Source organism: Chaetodon trifascialis, chromosome 7 (assembly GCF_039877785.1).
Source record: "Chaetodon trifascialis isolate fChaTrf1 chromosome 7, fChaTrf1.hap1, whole genome shotgun sequence".
Taxonomy (NCBI): Eukaryota; Metazoa; Chordata; class Actinopteri; order Chaetodontiformes; family Chaetodontidae; genus Chaetodon; species Chaetodon trifascialis.
The window spans coordinates 22,578,401-22,599,192 of NC_092062.1; the positions used below are offsets into that span (position 1 = coordinate 22,578,401).

A 20,792-nucleotide genomic window follows, 5' to 3' on the forward strand; every position below is an offset into this window, starting at 1 on the left:
CGGGCCAAGAACTTGTGTTTTCTTTGCATGCCGGCCACGCATTTACAAGGGAATCGATACAGGAGACTACAATGCACAACCCCTTATGTTATTACTGCTTTAATTAAAACAATAACAGCAGCTCATAGCTTCCACTCTTATGGGGTCGTCCGTTGGCAACTTCTCCATCTCTTCCCATCTGGATGTACATTTTTCCAGCTATCCCCCGAGTAAGCGAGGCGAGCTGGTTTCCACAGCGTGTATGCAAATGAAGTTTTGCAATGTTTATGTGCGTGAGCCTGCATGTGCGTATATCTGCGCGCATGCACACTTGCTCCAGGTTAATCACAGAGTTTTGCAGTATACTGACTTTATGAAATAGCTGACTTTGAGGTTCTTCTCCTCCATACCTCCCTCTGCAGACCCACAACTCTCCCCAACTCCCTCTCCACCCCCTCTCTTTCTCTTCCCAGTCTAAAATTATCACTCCATCTCTCTCAGGGAGCCAGAACTCTGCCAATCAAATCCAACGCAAAGAAAAAAAGAGATGCTCCCTCTATAAATAATACATAATCCTTTACAAATCTCGCTCTCGTCTCTCTCATTACCTTCATTCTGTCGCTTTCTCCTGTCCTCCTTTTCTTCCCTCTCCTCCCCTCAGCCTTTCTTATATTTTGTGTGACCCCCCCACTCCATCTTAGTCCACAATTCAGAATTCTCCGCTCCTGCTGCATGGCTTCATGTCTAATCTAATTCTCACCATCTCCCTCTTTCTCCTTTTATTTAAACCCGCAGTCTCTCCATCCCTCTCCACCCCATCTTCTGCCTGATCTAATCCCTGATTCCCCCTCCCTTCAGCAGTCCCTTTTACTTTCTTCCTGTCTTCATCCTCCTTCTCCCTTATCTTTTATTGCATCGTTCATCATTCATCTTCCTCATCAGCGCTGTCCTAAAGATCCCCTCTCGTCTCCTTCTCTGCTAGGCCTCAGGAGAATTGTTGCAACTCTTTCTTTCTCTCCCCCGATCTTCACTCCCTTCTTTTTCTTCCTCCGTGCACCCCCCACCACCAACTGCAATAGTTTCCTTCCAAGCTGCAATAGGCTTTCATTCCCCTCACAATCTCTCTCTCCCTCGTTCTTTCTCTTTTTGTGACTCAGTGGGAATCTTTTCCTGCCTCTCTGCTGGTTCCATCTCCACACTCTCCTTCGCTAAATGTGATTTGTTCTGCAGCTCAAGTCTGCGGCATAATCGCACTGTTTTTATAGCGTGCGGGGAGAGCGGAAGAGAGGGAGCAAAGGAAAGACAGAAAAAAAGCGAGAGGAGGGAATGGGACAAGAGGACAAAACAAATGAGTCGAGCAGGAGACTGAATTTCTCAGTTTTTCCTCCCTTCTTCTCTACTTTCGCTCCTTTTAATTGCCGGTCGTATAGCTCAGCACTTTCTTCAATTTCCATCCCTCTTTTTCTCCGCTCTCTCTCTCTCTGACTGTCTTTCTTAATCTCTCTCTCTTTGGCAGGAACTTCAGACCCTCGCTTATCCCACTCTCCATCACCCATGGTGTACTGTGAGCGCTGCACTGCTAATCAGCAAAATCAGCATAAAATTGTGTCTCTTCACTCTTGACCTCTCATTAGAAACATTTACTTTCACTTATTTATATATTCCACATCCTGTTTTTAACACTCTGACATTGCTCCCCAGTCGCACCGCCTCCAGCCTCACCACTGAAATCTGTTGTCTTCGTCCTCTCATCACCTCCACCCTTCTTTTTGTTTTACCTCCTCTCCCGGCTCCAGCATCTCTCGTTTTGACCTTCGGATCTTTATGTCTCTCCAGCCCTTTGGTGTATTTCAATCACCTCTTCCCTCTCTTGCCCCATCCCCTCTTCTTCCCTCTCCCGCTGCACTGCATCTCCCTGAGCGCTCTCCTCTCCTCTTGTCCACCCATCCCATTACTCTTTCAGCTCTTCCATTCACCTCTCCTTACCCTTCACAAACCGCCATCCTCCTCTCCCTTTCCTTTCTCCCCTCTTCTCTAACAGTTAAAGCTGGTTAGCTCTATCTGCTGTGCTGCATTTTATGGCCCGGGTCTGTCACAGCCCCAACAACCTCGCGACAATGGCCGCCACACACACAACCCAACAGCGGCTTAAAGGAAATTTACAGGGCTATTACGCGACGGCTACCACACTGGAGATTCACCACAGCCAAAAGCACTGGTCTTAACACCCCTTCAAAATCCACCACATGGCTGCCTTCCCTTTGGTGTGCATCTGCGTGTGTGAGAGGCTGATGAGTGTGTATGTGGTCGAGAGGAAACGTACAGGCGTGTGTATGTACGTGCTTGTGTGAAATAGTGCACGGAGAGAATATATGTGTGTGCACATTCAAGGCCCAACACAAAACTGCCCTACTGGCATGAATTACATAACCACGCTGACTGCCAAGACACACACTCTTTCTTTCTCTGTATCCCTCACTCCCCTATTGTCACCCCCACCCAGCTTCCCCCTCAACATACCACAAAAAACAATGTCCTTCTGTTGATCTAAAATGCCAAAAAAAAAAGCCACTGATTTGAGATTTTGGCTGGCACACAGGAGAAGGTGCTGTGCACAGCGGCACAGCACTTGTTTACCAATGAGCAGCAGGGAAAGAACATCTCTCTGTATTAAATGCATGATAATAATGACAGGAGGTATTAATAGCACCTAGCAACTCAGCCACTGATCCCATTCCACTTCATATACTAGTGTTATCACCATCTTTGCCTCGTGTTCAATCAATCTCATGACTCTTGGCTTTGAATCTCGACTTCATGCGGCTCTTTTTGAGGCCTTGTCTCTTGTTTTATCTTTGTACCCCTCCCCTGCATCTCTGTCTTTCTTGCACATTCACACAGACTGCCTTGTTCTCCATCTCTGTCTCGCTATTTCTCCCTTTCTGCCTCTGCTGCTCCCTCCCTCCCTCACATACAGCACTACTTTCTATCCGACCAGGTCCTTCTTTTGCCCGTGTGAGTCTGTCTCTCTCACAATATCTATTGGTTTCTTGCACTGCACTTTCTTCCCTCTGTTCTCTTTCTTCTCGACAACCTCTCCATTTGGCTCGCCATATCTCTCCCACTCTGGGGTCCAACTTTCTTTTATTAGGTTCTTCGGAGGAAAGCTGAGAGAAAGGCTTCAGTCTCTCTTATATCTCTTTTTTCTCCATTTTCATTTGTGACTCTTTCCTTTTAAGTCTTTTGGCCCATCCGTCCATCTCTTTCTCTGCCTTGCCTCTCATTCCCCTTTGCTGTTACCTCCTGAGCATATGCTCATGTCTCCATATTCTCTCTAGTCTTAATCTTAATTACCAATTCTAACTTAATTACCAGCATTTTGAACAATTCATCTGGAGCTCTCATTTCAGGATCCCATCGTGAGCTATTCCTCCCTTGGCCATGAGCTGGGCACTGCACTGGATGTCATTCTGTATCAATTTACACCAATTAGTGCCATATTCACAATTGTGCTCTGTTTTTGTATAATGCAGTCATTACATTGCATCATTTAGAGGTAGATCTGCAGGGAGCTTACAGTAAATTAAAAGAACAAGGAGCTTGTATTTATACTAAATTGCCACTTCCGAACTATAATACAAAATGTGTGTACATGTGAACATTATGTGCTTGTTTCCCTGACCGATTTGGTGTGTAATGACACCTGAGTTTCCCTCTAGAATCGATACTTCACGTCTCATTTAATCTGTGTGTGTGTTTGTGTGTGTGTGCGGGTGTACATCTGAGTGTTCATGCGTGCATGACTTACGACTGATGCAGAGCAGGACCAGGACCAGGCTGCGCAGGGCTAGAGAGAAGGGGGCAGGGAGGAGGCGGCAGAGGACAGAGCTCCGGACAGGCCTCATTGTGTATTGAGAAGCTGTATGTGTGTGTGTGCGTGTGTGGATGTGCATGTTTGATCAATGGCTCCTCTGTGACCCTGCCTGCACTGCTACACACAAACCAGTGCGCACACACACACACGCACACACACACACACACGCACTGATTTGTTCTCAACTGCAATGCTGCAGGCACGTGCACGCACTAACTGCCCAGCTTTACTTCAGTGAAATCAGACAGAAGCTGTTGTTTGAGGACAACACTTACAGAAAGGACTCTTATGTGCTACACTGCATCACAACTCATGCAAAGAAACAACTGCTTTAGCTGCTAACTCACATTGAATTGAATTGTAGCTAGGGGCTTGCACGCAATATACAGAAGTTTGGCTAGAGCTCAGGGCGCTAACAGAGCTAGCGATTTAGACACTATATCACAATGCACACAGAGATGAGCTTAGGAAAACAAAAAGTTCCACTGTTGACTTTAGTACCTTGTGCTGCTTAGAGAGAACTTACAACATGCATTGTCTAAATCCATACAGTGCTGAAGCTTTGCTGCTACAAAAGCAATACAGGAGCTCTGTCCCATGTAAGCAAAAAGACAACAAAGCAAACACTGCTCGGCTAGCTATTTTCTACCATGGTGCTCGGAGCCTCCGGAGACCCAAAGCCCAAGACTCTCAGATCAATAAACCAGAAAAACCAATACCCAAAGTGACCAAAGCAGACCTGCAATACTGTGTTCTTTACCAGCAAGCACATTCAGTAATGGCAGCTTTGCAATTAACCAAACAAGGGACAACTTAATTAGCACCTCGCCAATTGCACGCTGCAGTGTCAAACTCAGCTCTGAGCACCAGGCGCTCTAACAATCAGCCACACAATTAAGCACAACAAAAGACTGCTTGTCTCCTGCAGGTCAAAGCACACTGCTCCAAGGAGCAGAAAACATCAATAATACTATATTTCATTCAGATGCAGTCTGAGAAACTGTCTTCCAAAGCAAGTCAAGTTTATCTCCACTGATGTTGACTGAATGCTTACTTTTGAAATAGAGCTACCTACATTGCCATGCCCTCGAGGACAGTGAAATCTAGGGCAGCAATGCTCATTCTCGAACAGATTGTATTTTAATGAGTCAAACAAGGTTTTCTGCACTTCTCACCCGACAAATCGGCAGGCAGAAGTCAATGTTCCTTTGAGCTATAACCGAACCGACCAGGCCTCTGGGGAGATGGAGACACTATCTTGCAACTCATCTGGAGATAGCTAAGGTTAAATAAAATCCATTGAGCTTGAGTGCCGCTCTATAAAGACAGAGAGTGGAAGTGCTTGCCCCTTATAGAATAACCACCTTGCAAGAGGACGAGCAAACTGCAGCCTGATGCTTTAGATTCAGAAATTGCGCTTTTTTGGTCTGCAATTTTACCCCAGAGACTTGCACATTATTCTCACAAGGTATCCACCATTATTCGCTTGAATGCTAGAACTCTTTTGATATGCTATCATGTATACACTGCAGCGTAAATGGACAGTGATTTTAACATGGTAATTTTAGTCTCCTCCAAATAATCACAGGCTATCAGACAGTATAATCGCGCAGCATCGACCTGGCTAACTCTTCCTTTCCAACATGCTCCACTGGGTGCAGTCAGTGCCTGGATGCACACCAGATGCACACTCACTCATACACACTAATCTGAAAGCCTGCTGTGTTTAAGGCCCGGACAGATTTCCGCTGATTGTCAGGACCTAATGCGTCGTTGGTCTCCGAGAGTGTGCAGCGCTCAAGTGTTTGTATGTGCCAGTATGTGTGTTTAATGTGTGTGTGTGTGTTTGCAGTGCAGAGACAAAGCGTGACGAGCAGCACCACACACCTCACTGAGCACTATCTGATGGAGTAAAGTGCGGGTGTCATCCTTAGATTACTACACACTGCCCGCGCTCTCTCGCTCTCTGTGGCACTGCAAACACAATGAGCTCTAACGCCGACGGCCCTGACACTTCTGGCAAAGCCGAAAGCGGATCATCACCAATCTTCCCTACGGCGCTGACTTCACCGGTCAACTGGCTGGCGCTGAGAAAATTACTCTGTGTTGGTGTGCACCAGCGACTCAGGTCTGGCAGGTCTGGGGCCTGGCAGCAGACAGACGGAAACAAAGTCTATTCACTTGTTCAAACTGTCCTCCTCAAATTGTGTTTAGTTTATCCGTTCTGCCCTCTCGCTCTCTCTCTCTCCTTCAATCCTGCAGTCAGTCCAAAAGCAGCTAGTTAGTTCCCACACGTTCGTCCTCCTTTCGCTTCACTTCCTTCCTGTTGATCTATGAAAATTACTATAATCCCAATGTAGTATCGTTGGTGATCACATCCATCTGTGTATCTGTTTTCTGTCTTCCACTTGTTTATATAACCCTAGTCACCCTCCCCTTGCACAGAATGTGTGTGTGTCAGTGTGGGATCAGTGTCTGCATATTTTGCATAGTATTTTGTGAAGGTTAGAGATGAGTGTGTGTGCGGATGGAAGCAGTGACAATGGTCGTCTTTCAGGTCAAGGAACAGTGGCGTCGTGTGTGTCTGAATGTGCTTGGTTGTCCAGTGTTGACTGAAGCAGAGTGTACATTTGGCTGTCTGTTTGGCCCTTTCACTATCTACTACCCATTAATTTAGCCATGCAGGCAGACACAGAGGCATCATAGTGCCTCTTTATGTTAAATGACCGTTTTTATGGCGGCAGGGATGCGCACGGCTGTCTGCTGACGAGAACTGTGCACATGCTTGTGTGTGGCATTTGTAGCGGATGTGGATGAAGCAGAAACGAACATGACTGTTATGAATTATGCTGATGTGAACCTGGCTCAATAAAAAGGTATGACAGAAATCATTGCTAACAGCTAGTCCAACCTGTCTGTATATTTTGCATTAACACATCGTGCATAATGCAGTTCCTTTGTTCAAGCTCATTGCCACATGTACCATCATTACTGCTATTGGCAATAAAACTGGCAATACAAAGCCAATGGTGGGAGTTAACTACACTAGACTCTGCGTCTGTGACTTTCATTGTCCTGTAAAATGCGGAAGGCAACACAGTTTTGTTATTATAATACCACCTCTACTTGTTCTTAATCAACTGATCATAAACTATCAGTTCTAATCTTCCACGTGCTGTATTTACAAACATCTTTATGCATTCAATTTGAATCATGCTGTTCCCTATTATCAAGTCAAATAAAGTCAAATTTATTTATCAAGTGCTTTTAAGAAAATAGGGTCATCACAAAGTGTTTTATAGAGCACAAAGGACATAATTACAGACAAAAAGAAGAACACATTGCAAACATTGCCCTACTGCCGAGTTTGTGCACGTGTGTGTGTCTGTGTGTGCGCGTGTGTCTACAAAGCCCCTGTGTGGGCAACCCCCTGATGGGGGTATTTGTTTTTGTCGCAGTGTGTGCGGAAGGAAGGGAGGTAATGGCAAATTGTGTCCCCTATCCCCCCTCCTCCTCTTTTTTCCCTCCCTCTCTTCTCTCTCTCATCCAAATCAAATTTTTAATGGGCTTCATTGGTGCCACCGTGGAATAAGTGTTGCCAAAGCACTTAAGGGGCTTAAGTCAGCGGCGTGCTGAAAATATTAAGCACTCAAACAGCCTTACAAGGATCCCTGCCTGCTTAAGTATGCCGAGGAGGTCGTGCCAGCATTTAATACCAATGGTATTAAAGTGCTCCGACAAGGGAGAGGAACAGAAATATAGATATATACAGTACGTACCATGACTGGGAATAGATGGAGAGATGGATGCTGGTGGAAAGAATGGAAAGAGGCGGTAGAGTCATGAGGTGAGAGACAAGGTGGTGTTAGAAGGGTGGAGGGACGAAAATCGGGGCAAGAGTGGTAGCAAGGTGAGAAAAAGAGTCAAGACAGAGGACAAAAGAGAGAAAAGGCACATGAAAAGACGTGGTGGGACGGTCGGAGAGAGGCGAAGGAGGACAGGAGAAGGAACCAAAAAAAAAAAAACAAGCAGCGTAGAGGAGAGATGCGAGGGAATGGGGCCAAGGTGTGGGAGGTAAGGGTTGATGGGATAGCTGTGAACCAGCAGCAGAGGGCTAATGCAGAGATTCTATCGGGAGGCTTATCCAAGATTAAATTTCTCTTTGTCCTTAAGGCGCTTCTTGGGTAAGCGGAAGTGTCGAATTTATTTCTTATGTCTCCCTTGAGGTTGTGCAAGCAAGTGGGATGGGAGAATGTATGTGCGTGTGTGTGTGTGGGAGCGTGTTGTGTTGGGTAAAAGCATGTGTGTCTGTGTAGGCGTGAAACTTTAGGGTTTATTAGCTGGCAAAGTGTGAGGGAGGGCATGTGTTCCTGAAAGGTAAAAATAAATCAAGTGAGCATCTCCTCAAGGGTGTTGTAGCATAAGCGAACCACCAAGTATTAGTGCGGTTATTAATCTCGACATGTGAACTCATACATATAGATATTCATGAATATAGATTGTGTATATTCTGAATGCATTCAAAAAGCATTTTCAAGTTCTCATTTTTTTTATGAAGTTTGTTTTATGGAGCTGCCACAAAGTCCCAGACTACTAGAAAGTTTAATCACTCACAGGAAAGTATTATCTGAACTGTCCTGATTGAGTAATCTCTTCTGGGAGTCTCTCCAGTGTAAACAAAATACACAATACTGTGCAACTACTGCCTGAGATACTGCAAACCAATGTGCTTCATCCCTTACACACTATCTTTTACAAGGAGAAAAGCGGGAATACCAAATTATCGGCCCCCTTTTCTCATAAAAAGCAACTGTTTTGAGCCAGGTCTGAGTACATTCACCAGGTTATATTCAGCCCCTTCATGGCCCTCTGCTCTCCTTCTCCTTTGTCTTTCTGATTTCTTGTTTGTCTCGCTGACTTGGTGTTAATAGGTAGCCTAGAGCCATGCACTAGCTAATCCAACTGGGTTTGCTCTGAACTCCCTAATTAGAAAAGTCACAGCTCCTCGATCTATGGACACTATCAGTGACTGCATTTTCTGGAGGCACGGCTCAGACTACTTCCTGCTCACCTCACGCTCCCGGGCAAAGGGATCAATACGGCCCGATCATTTGGGTACATTTCGAGCGACACCGCCTGTCTTTCTTCAAACAACTTAGGATTACAAAGTTTTGATTTTCTTTATTTTTCGCAGTCTGTTGACAGTGGAGCCTGGCAAATAAGTAAAAGTCAATATGGCTCACATCGTGACAGGCTAACAAGAATGCGAAACAGATATTGGTTTGGATGTGGGTGCGTGAGCAGGCTGTGTGTTTTTTCATATACCCCCATTTTGCCTCACCTTTCTCTGTGTTTCTACAGTAAACCAGGAGATTAAACTCACTTTCTGGCAGACAACAGACTTGGCACTGTCTTTTCACTAGTTTTACAGGGTGGAAGGAAAGACATAAAGGCACTGTGGTAGCCATTGTAGAAATCCTATTATTAGTCTCATCCCATTATGCATTTACCATGCATCAACCGTGCATTAACGGGGACAATTTTAGCTTATTCTTTTCGAGCCTGGCAAAGAACTGAGCATGCATTTTAGAACAAAACACTCAAGTGACAGTCTGCCAGAACTGAAGATGGAGAATGCTATTGATGGCTGGTGCTACTGTAGTTGAATAAGCCAGTTGAAGCGTACTACTTCAGCAGAAATGCTCTTCCTTTGTTTAATTCACTGTGTTGAATTCAATTAATCAAATAGAGCAGTTATTTAACAAACACAGTACCCAGGACATTTCTCATATATACATGCTTTCATCTTGAAGACAACAAGAGAAGTTTCTGTCTTTGGGCCATACATGAATGTGAGCCAGATTTGCAATTTGTCTCCACAACAAATTTGGGGGAATCTTTCCCTTTACTGCCAATGCAGACAAAAGCTTTAAGACTCTGGGGTCAAACACTCTAAAGAGAGACTCCTGCAAATTGTTTACACAAAAAGATGCCTGGAAACTTCCCAAGTCGGTACAAATAAGATTTTTTCTATCCAAGCAGAGGATCAGATTTACGTTCTTACAGTATGTGACGACTGACATCCTAAAATACACAACATGGGATAGATGTTGGCATCATAACCTTCATTAAGTATTTTAACCACCTGACAGCACACAGAACATGATTTCTGGTGTGAAAAACATGTGCTTTACATGCCAAACTACTGATCCTGACCTCTCTGTGACTTCTGGCTATAGAAGAAAGCCAAACTTCCTGGACTGGAAAAACCCTGCCAATAAACTTAATCCCAGCAGCAATTACTTTCCCTACAAAACGTAATTTGCTAAGCAAATTAGGATATGTATTTTGTAGGCGGCATGGTCGCATTGTGAATGACTGAGGAGTCTAAGACAGGGGCCCCTGGAGTGCCAGAAACTTCTGAAACACTAGCAGTCAAGAAAGATACGGCAGGATTCAAGGTAGCGGCGGGTTTTCTCATTTGCTCAGATAAAGGGAACTGCAGGATACAAGGTGTCAGAGTGTGTAGGCCAACAAGCCTGGACGCTTTCTAATCCAGAAATGACATTTAAAGGCACTCCTGGCCCTTGCGCTATTCATACATGCATTAATAGAAAGACACACAGTTTAGGTATGAGAGGGTGTATTTTATGCACGCCCATGCAAGGCCCCCCCATTGGGATGCAACAGAACGCTAAGCCCAGTCTTCCCTTATTCAGTAAGATAAATGCAAACAGCGTTACCTGCCAAGCGGAGAACGTACTGTCGGAGCTTCCTAACGAGTGTTTCTGCATGTGCTGTGAGCCACATGCTACACAGTTACCTGCTGGGAGTAACAGTCATTATCCGTGTGGCATCATACCTCCCACTGACAGGCTTCGACTCTCTGCTCACTGTTTTCTCTGCTGCAGCGCATGTGTCACTCTCTCCTCTTTGTGGTCCCGCTGCATCCGCAAACATTTGTGTATGACATGTGGAATTCTCTTTTGTTCCCTGATGTGTGTGTGTGTGTGTGTGTGTTACAGGTGTCACTCTGCCCGTATGTGCATGTACCAGTTCACTATCTTGCTCTTTACTTTCCAGGCATGTGTGTGATTTGCTATTAAGATGCAACCTATAAAGGCTGCGGCGTATGATGTTTCATTTCCGTGCGCTCTGCAGGAGGATGGTTTGTATATTTCTTTGAGTATGTGTAGCTGCAAGCGGGGTCTGGACCAGGCTAGCTGCGCGCTGTCATGGCATAGAGAGCGGGTGATTAGAATGGAGAAGCTATGTGCCACCTTGCCAACCGCCTTGCCCCCATTCCGCCAATTCACAAATGCCTAACAAAGGAATAATTTCTCCCTCGTATGATATAATCTTCCCTTTCACCCAGTGTCTCAATGGAACCCTTTATGGCTTTTTATCACATCCCTCTTTCCCTCCATCTCTCTTTTTTTTTTGTCTTTCTCATTCTGTTGCTTTCTCGGATGCTCCCGGCTCATCTGTCTGCCTTTTTTCCAATCCTTTTCTTGCTATACTTCTCTCTCGCTCTGACCTTACAGAGGGTCTTTGCACTGAAGTCACTCCTGTTACTCTTTCTCCCTCCCTCTCACTCTCTCTTTCTCTCTGGAGGAAAATCACACACTCATCAGTTTGCCGGCTCTGTTCCTGACGAGCAGGCTCGCAAGGAGAATATTAACGAAGCTCCTCAGCCAATTAACACCTAAAGCACATAACAACCTTTTATGCCAGCAGACACACTCGCATGCATGTGCGCGCACCCTCACACACATATACGTGCCGCACATGCAGAGACACGATCCGCACACAAACATTTGCAGGAAAGATACACACATTGGCTGCCACACACAGTTCAGCCTAAACACACATACAAGCAATGAGGCTCACATAAACACAAACACACACAAAGCAAGGATATGCTGTCAAAGGCATGCATGTGGTTGCACACACACACACACACACACACACACACACACACACACACACACACACACACACTAATAGATTGTGCTGATGAGTGTGGGTGTACAAGGAGGGGGACATTTATAGGAGCAAGGGGAAGTAATATAGAGAGAAAGGAGATGCAAACAAAGTGATGAGCAGCAGCGAGGCGGAGAGGGAGAAGGAGGGAGAGGAGAGGAGAGGAGAGGAGAGGAGAGGAGAGGAGAGGAGAGGAGAGGAGAGGAGAGGAGAGGAGAGGAGAGGAGAGGAGAGAGGGAGGGAAGGAGAGATTGTGAGAGCGAGGAGAAAGACAGATTTATGGAGTGTGAAGAAAGGCATAAAGAAAAGGGGAAAATCAGTGATAGAAGGTTAACGTGGCTTGGCTGTTCCTGACATGGTTCATGCTAATTTGAAGGGTTTAATAGTGGGTGTGTACACACAGGCGCGCGCACACACACATCTTGGACACTGACATACACATAGTTGACTTCACCAGGACAACACAATGCATAAAACATGGAGGTAGAAAGGGCATTAGCAGTGAACCTTTGCACACACACACACACACTTCTGGACACATGTGGGGCAGTGTCCTCGTATGCATAAAACATGGCGTGAGACAGCAGGAGCAGGGGGCGTAAGGGAGATAGGGAGAACAAGTGCGAATGGACAAAAAGTGTATGGTAATGACCCGGATAACGAAAGGCAGCTGCAAGGGATAGAGAGTCAGAGAGGGACAAGTGTGAATGTGATAAAGTAATGGTGAGGAGGGAGAGAGAGAAACTTTCCTCACGGCCTGCTGCTTCTGGATTGAACAGCGTGCAAATGAAAAATGGAGATGAAATAATTAGACAGGCTGACTAGAAGCGCTCATCTAAATATGTAAATGCACTTAATTTTACTTTGATTTGCTCCACTGCTTCCCTATCACTCTCCCACTTCTATCTCTCCCGCTTTCTTCCTTTCATTCTTTCCCTCTCATCGGTTCCCATTCCACTCTCTCTTCATGTTTTTCATCGCTTTTCTGCCCTCCCTCTGTCTCTCTGTCACGTGCTTCCACTCCCTCTCTGTCCTTCTTTCTACTCTGTTTTCTCTCTCTGCATATTAAAGCTACACTATGTTAATAGACTGTAGGTAAGTCAGCTCAATTATTCACTGTGTTATGGAGAGAAAGAGAGAGTGTGTTTAGTTAGTTCATTCATGCCTGTCTTAGTCTGTGATGAGGTTTGCACGACTCTGCATGGCTGCACAGACAGTGACATGCATGCATGTGTACATATCTGTGGTAAAGGGAAGGTTTGGAGTACGGCGATAGAGGTCGCTAAAGTCATCCCTCCTGCCCATACTGGCTGTGAAGAAATCCCTTTTTTATTGTGATGCTAATATGAGCAGCAGTCCCAGTTAGCCAAATCAAGTGAATATATCTAGTCAGTCTTTTTAGTACAATAATTCTTGTTTGTGTTTTCTGTTTCCATGCTGAGTTGTGGCACATGAATCCCAACATGAAGGTTTGTTTGCAAAAATGCATATCTGGTAGTTAAACCGAACAGTGACTGCTTAGATGAAGATAACCTTGATTTGTGTAACTCAGACATCTGGAGGCTCATTAGATTGAATTTAGGAACTCGAGACGATAGCTGTGAGCTAGCAAGACGCTAGCATCACAGCCTCTGACTGATCTAAGAGTTTACCAGGAGCTCCAGTTCTTTCTGTCATCTCCCCGTCTTGTATCTTTGCCACAATTTGTGCCACCTCAAGCGAGTGCTAATCGTGCCTGTCTGTCTGAGCCCATGTTTTCCAGTAGAGGGCATTTCTTCACGGCCCGTGGAGACGCAACACATTCTCACTCCCACCTCATCACATACAGACATTTTTCCCTTTGCATTCATTTTTTTTTTCCAGTAAGCAATGTCTGGTTGCACTTTCAAAATAAAGCTTGTTGAAAGCAGTAATGAACATGAGGTTAATGCTGAGAAACGGTCACACTTTGCTTCAACTCCTCGGTTTGGTTTCGGAAAAGAACATGGTTTAGCTTAAATAAGTTCATTGTTTGCATACACTACTTATGTAATCTTTCCTCTTTGGCACGGAGCACGAAGTCTCGTGGGTGAAAGTCCTGTTTGTCCCATCCAAGCATCCAACTTCCTCCAAATGTGGACTTTTCTTGCTCTTTATAGATCATTTGATGCATTTGGTGGTGAGAACTGGCTGTCTATAGAAGTCTATTGGACACTAAAGGGGTACCCAGTGCCTTAAAAAGTGAGGTGTCCATATGTAATGAGTTGGGAGTGAGTATGTGTTGGGAGAAGATGAACTTCACAGTGTGATGACATGCAGCGTGGCATGAGCGGATAATATTAAACCAAACTTGGAAAAAATCCAAGCCAGTGCGATGTTTGTGTGCCATGTGTGTAGATTTTTGATTCCCATGACAAGTGGGTCTTAAAATTTAACGGTAACAAGATAAGGGACAATGCATTTTATTTATCCGGCGCTGAACTTTTCTCTCGAAGCTGCCCATGTAGTTCACATCTCTACTGTCTTTTTTAAGTCCAATAATTATGGTAACAGTTCACAGATCCTGTTCTAATTAAGTACATTGTGCATAAATTCTAAACATGACTGGTTTCTGCACCTTGTAAACAAAGCCGACTGCAAAGCGCTGTGAAATTAAAATCTCCCGTCCTCTCACATTTTCCACGAATTTTAATAATTGCTTTTTTGAGTGTGTGTTGACTGAACATGTTATTAAATTAGATGTGCATTTTCATTGTCACCTCGCAGAAGTTTCTCTTGAAACAGAGATCTCAATTCTAATGAGACTGTAGTACCTAGAAGCAAAAATGAAAATGTGTGTGTGTGTGCGTGTGTGTGGATTATAGATTAGAAGAGTCACGGAAAAAGGCAGCTGTCTTTCTTAATGACAATCTGTCAGAGCTCTTCTCCAGCCGCTCCTCCTCTTTCATCAGTCTCTTTCTCCAACCCCGTCCTCCTCTCTTTAGTCTGACTTGTACCAAACATCCCTCACTGGGACACACTTCCTGTTCCTACAAGGTGACTCTGACAGCAGTCCTCCTCATTTTACTTCTTTATGCCTTCACTGTTGAATTTCTCTTTCTCTCTGCGTGCTGTTGTCTCTCTATATCAATTGAATATCACTTTTTTTTCCTCATTTTCTGACACGTAAAAGCTCTGATCTCAACGGGTGCAGATCAGAGTTTTTACATCTTTTTAAGTCTGACTTCCTTGATCTATGATCTGTATATACAGCAAACGTGTTGTAAAATGATAATAACCCATATCATTATTCTACTGTTTAAGTTTTATGGAGATTGTTTATGGTTTTATGGCAAGAAATTACTAAAACATAAATTAATAATGCATAAGAATAATGTGACAAAGGTTTTTCTCCCTTATATCCATATTTTCTATATGTTAATGCTTATCTTACTACTTAATTTTAATTATTTTTTATCACTCTGTACAGCCCTTTGAATTACTTTTTTATGAAATTGCGCTCTACAACTAATGTGCTTGAGCAACGACCCACAAGTTAGATGATCATATCAGTGAAGTGATGATCAGTGCTGACTAATTTTAACACACGATGCGACTACTAATGTGGCTTAAGAGGCAGAGGCAATACTCGGTAAACATAAAGTAACGATTACCAATAGAGAAGGCAAGTATGAGTTATCGTATAAGTTCATCACTTTTCTTCAAGCCAACACTTAGCTCGCTTTTCGCCGCCTGTCTTTCTGCCACTGCTGTCTCCAGTCCAGGAACATGAACTGTCTTATGGCTTTTGATTGAATGAGATTTCTTTCATCCCTTTGTTGTTCTTGTTGTTTTCCCAGGCGTTGTTATTTCTGTGTTTTCATCCTTTCCTTCTCCTGCGAGGCGAATGAAAAGGCGACGTTCTCGGTGTTCAAAGTTTGTTTCTTTCGCTGACATCAGACAGCTAAAGGTATCAAATGCAGCACATCCTTTTCACTGTCCCTCGCTCACTAACACACTGCCCACATAGATCAGGACTGAAGTGAACAACCAGTTGGCATGTTCAAGGTTCCTATTGCTGCCTTCCCACAAGTGACCCTGACACGGCGCTGCTTTTATTCATGAGCCCTTTCCTCCTCCTCTCTACTTCATGTCCTCTAGTCTAAACTACCTTCAGGCTCTGTTGTTCATTTATAATGTGCCACCACTGCTTTTACCAATGTAATAAGTATTAGTGCTCTCTCCCACTGGACTGAGCAATGAACATACGGCCACTGAAACACAAATCAGTCACCATTGTGTGGGAATGATTAAGCTGACATATCTACAATATATTAATCATACTTTTAATAAGGAGAGAGCGCCAAACACACACACACTGGCAGACCCTAACAAAGGCTCTTGTCTCTAATCTGCTAATTGTTTTCCAACCGGACTTGTGATTGATTATTTTGAGTTACGGTTAAAAAAGAAAATTCATGTGAAAAGCAGTCAAGTTTCGACTTCACCTCACCTTTTATAAGGGCTGTCGATCACGCGCAGCACTCAGCGGATCACAGCCGGGGCTAAAAGCTGGTTCAGCCTCCGTCCCTCTTGTGCCAAGTGAAAGACAACATTTATCAATTCATCTAAGAGATTTTCTTTCCCTCGTTTTTTGTACAGCCGGCTATTGGGCGCTGTTTGCCTTTAACAAGCAAATACTTGTTGAAAACCGCTTTAACGAGCCCATAGCACACGAGCCTCTCAAAAGACACAGTGAACTAAACACACAAACACGCACAAACACACACGCACACTTTCCTCTATTTACTCCTGGATGACTCAGAGTGGACGGAGAGTCTGCCAAGCCACAGCAGAGGGATCCACCAAATGAGCTGAAGTAGCTCGCAGCAATTAAGCGGCCTAAATCTTATATACCTCTCGCCTCTTTTAAGAAATTCCAGGTTTCACATCTCATTCAGTTTGATCAACAGCACAGTTGGTTAACTAGCTTGAAGGAACTTTGGGGATTTGAGAGCGAGCGCAAGAAGAAGAACTAGACCTCAACACTTGCAACAGTGCTGCTATCAGGTAGTGTTTTATCTGTGAGGCCCCGGTACACCTGTTGATAATTCTAATGAGGAGAATAACACCCCCAGCAGGAGACTAAATTAAGCTGCAGCAGTCACAAACAGGCCTAATAAGGCTCTACGTGGGGGCTTGCACACCGATACATAGATTCCAAGGTGTGCGTGTGTGAGATGGATGCAGGGTTTCAAGTTTCATTACACAGACTGGCTTCAAAACTTAAATAACGCATGCATACGAATTCTATATGGATTCATCTGCCTCACACACACACACACAAACACACACATGTGCACGCACACACACACAGATAGACATGCACAGTATTCTATGATTGGCTCTGACAGCGGCCCTCCTTTAATGTCCTTTAAGTCTTAAGTGAGAGCTTGAGCCCATGATTTGTTAATGATAGTTATTACATTGCTCAGCCCACAGGAGGCTATCACACTAACACACACACACACACACACACACCATTTAATTGATACATGTGCAAATGTGCAGTTCAATCATGGAATTATTTTGGAAGGAACCAACACAGCCCCCCCGCAGCATCTCACACACACACACACACACACACACACACACACACACACACACACACACACACACACACACACACACAGGCTACATAGGCATAGTCACATACAATCATCCTCTGCAGCTGGTCCAATCTCCACACCCAGCTCTCCATACTAACATCCATCGCCTAGCAACCGCCTATCATGAAACACGCTCACCTCCGGACGTTGCCCCTGAAAGGCAGCCAATCAGGTGAGCTACTCTCTTGGGATAAACTACTGTGATCAGGAGGAGAGGGGGGTGAGAGAAGTGCGGAGGGTTAGTCAATAAGGCCTCGGTGTCACCAGCACAAACCGCCCTCTCTTTTTCACTGTCAAGCTTTTCACTTGTTTTTATGTTATTTTGACACGATCATTGATGTCAGAGCACTCAAACTTCATTCTCGTCAGCACTACTCCTCTCTCTCGCCCTCGCTCAGTGTGTAGGAGGCATTCTATTTACTTTACAAGCCAAATGTTTTTGTAAACACACTGCATCAGATGAATACAGTGACTGTGGTGCCACTCACTCAAAAATGAATGCTGGTGGCATTTACAGGTTACAGATATTTATGCATTGATCTCTAATTTCACCAGGAAAATAAACACGGCTGAGAATTCAATTTTCCCGACTTTTTATTTTTTGGTTATTGTTTTCCAGACTTTATCTCGTCACATCTTGAAACTTGCTGCTATCCTGGCAAACACAGAGGCCTCAAATAACAAGACATGGCTATGACGATATTTTGGATTGTGACAGTGTTTGTAATGCAACATGCTTTGAGAGGGATTATGTCCCGCCAGAGAATTTCATTTCTTCTTGTGGCTGTCAGGTGATTGACAGTAAGTGGAGCACAATGTTACGCAGTGATATGAAAGCACTCAACCTGGGGACTCTCTGGCACAATGAGATAATGATAAAACAGAACTCTAACAAGACCGAATCAAGGCTTTATTTTTTTACTGTGATGGATTTTCTGTCTTAGGCAATTTTCAAGTCTGTGCAAGTTGTTTTTCAAGCAAAATAAAATTGGCAGCACCCTTCTGATGGTGGAAAAATGAACTATTTTGTCTCCAACTCTGCTACAACACCACTGGGAGACATATCAAGAAGAGAGGCACAAACTTAAACAAACAACAATATTATCCGTTAACAATAGAACTGAGATGACCCTGCTGGATCCTTATGTAACACTAACTTTAGGACCTCTAATCTCACAAGAACACACTTGAGCCAATAAAACCCCACTCAAACCAACAATGGAGGCAGAGGATCAGACTCGGCATGCTCAGCTTCAGCTCACACGATGATAAACTCTGCTCTCACTGGTGACTGTCAGATCTGCTGTTGGACTGACTCCGCGACGCCTGTGCAGTACAGGATTTGGTCTGGAACCGTACAGATGTTGGCTTGTAACTATCAGACATGTTTGGCATTATTGGGGTAGCTCAGATCAATCTGGAAGTTCACCGGGTTAGCTGAAATTGAATCTTAAAATCCTTCACTCTAACAGATAAATTTAGGCTGACCGCTGGTCCCGATCAAGCCTTTGATCCAATTGTCCGGGTGGGCAAATCTGCTGTAAATCATCCTGATAATCCTCTGGAGTACCACCAGCCTTACTCTCTGTCTGTGTCTTACATCCTTCCTGACTCTCTCACATTCCACCTATTTTCTTCTTCTGCTCGTGAATAAAGTTATTTTTTGGGTTTGGGACATACATGCCCTGTTCATTTTCTGACAAAGACCCTGTCACAGCAAGGGTTAAGGGCTGCATTCCCACTGTGGCCCCTAATGCTAACAGAAAGTGTGAGGGACTCTGGCTACAAGCACCTGTCAAACACTATGTTATTATGTTACCGTGTCATCATTTCAGGCAGCAGGAAACACTGAAAACCTCCTGCTTTTTGTCTCTCTCCATCCCTCCCTCTGCCCTCCTCCATCACTGTGTCTCTATCCGTCTGTCCCTGTGCCTCAGCTGTGGTCCTTCCATCATTTCTATCTCTCCCTGGTGTGCTGTGCTTTTTCGCCTCATCGCTTCACCAGCCCTCTTTCCTCTCTGCCCCCTCTTTCTCTCTCTCCCTCTGTTGTTCTCACTCAATACCCTACACCCCCTTCCCGCACCCCCCACATCCATCCTGCTACCTCTCCTTGACTCCATCCTTTTCTCCCGTCGCCACTCCCTCCTTCACTCCCTCTGTCCTTCTTCGTGTCATCATGCATCATGCCATTTCTTATCAGTTTGTCACATTCTGCTTCTTGCTGGTTATTCATAATCCGTTACACTCTCTCTCTCTCTCTCTCTCTCTCTCTCTCTCTCTCTCTCGCTCTGCGTGTCTTTCGTTCTTTGTGTCCTGTGCTTCATCTCCTCTACATGACGCAATTATCTGGCTTTCATCGCTGTTCCTGTCTTTCTCTCCGTCTCACACATGTCGATGCCTCAGTGTCTATGTACTGCTTGTTGAGGGCTCATTATTTTGCATTGTTATTTTTCAAAGAAAATCTTGTTTTTTCCATGATAATTTTTTGAAATAAGACAAAATATCAGGGACGCAAAACTGCTGGTGAATGCCAGATTATAGAAACAGCTTTTGCAGGATCAATACTTTTTTGTTTTCTTATTATACAGTATTATTGTTTATTACTTCCAGGGGTTCTTGAGAGTGCGACTGCAGCATAATCGCCTGCTCCTCTGCATTCCCACTTCTCTATCTATTAGCAGAAACATATACTGAGTTGTCACAGGAGGACCTTTGTTTGTCGTAAACTGCGGTGAACATTTTCCTCTGGCAGCAAGAAACTGCAACTTTTTGGTGCGTGGGAGCATAAAATTGAACTGAAAATCAGTTTCAACGGATCTGGTGTGTTCCTTTCAGTAAAACTCTGGGTGTTTTTTTAGTGAAAATCATTAGGAACTGAAACTGATGAGGCTTGTGCGTGTGTGTGTGCGCGTGTGTGTGTTCCCAGAATCTGATTGGTGTGGCCTTGTGTCCGACAGTTGTTGTTGTGAACACTGGAGCAGAGTTCAAAGAGAGGACGGGGAGGGGAGGGGCTAAAGAGGAAGCGTGCACGCACGCACACACGCACGTGCGCGCGCACACACACACACACACACACACACACACACACACACACACACACACACACACACACACACACACACAAAGAGGGACTGCAATTTAAAATGATGGCTCCTGTGTAATATTAGAGCATGGGGACACAGATAGAAAATATAGCCATACACAGATGAAATGTAAAGTAGCGGGTGATGGTACCTTGCTATTTATGAGAGCATGGGGACATAAACTCATGTGCACGCAGGGAGCAGATGACTGCAAATTAAAAAAGCGAACGTCCCAGTGTGGAGTCA

The 20,792-nt window shown here is 44.5% G+C and overlaps 2 protein-coding genes across 5 annotated transcripts in view; one reads left to right on the forward strand and one right to left on the reverse strand.

Moving 5' to 3' along the window:
- apoc1 (apolipoprotein C-I) overlaps positions 1–20,792 on the forward strand; it is a 351,086-nt gene that overhangs the window by 155,043 nt on the left and 175,251 nt on the right. The gene's annotated exons all lie outside the window — the stretch shown is intronic.
- The window catches only part of cadm4 (cell adhesion molecule 4), a 147,452-nt gene that overhangs the window by 34,346 nt on the left and 92,314 nt on the right, over positions 1–20,792 (reverse strand). The window contains exon 1 of one of the 4 annotated variants that reach the window (XM_070967310.1): positions 3,788–6,475. The exons of 2 other annotated variants lie outside the window; for them this stretch is intronic. In XM_070967310.1, coding sequence (XP_070823411.1) covers positions 3,788–3,932 — 145 coding nt within the window. In that variant the 5' untranslated portion in view covers positions 3,933–6,475. Of the gene's footprint in view, positions 1–3,787; positions 6,476–20,792 lie in introns of those variants that run through there. One more of the 4 variants, XM_070967309.1, reaches the window with a different exon arrangement.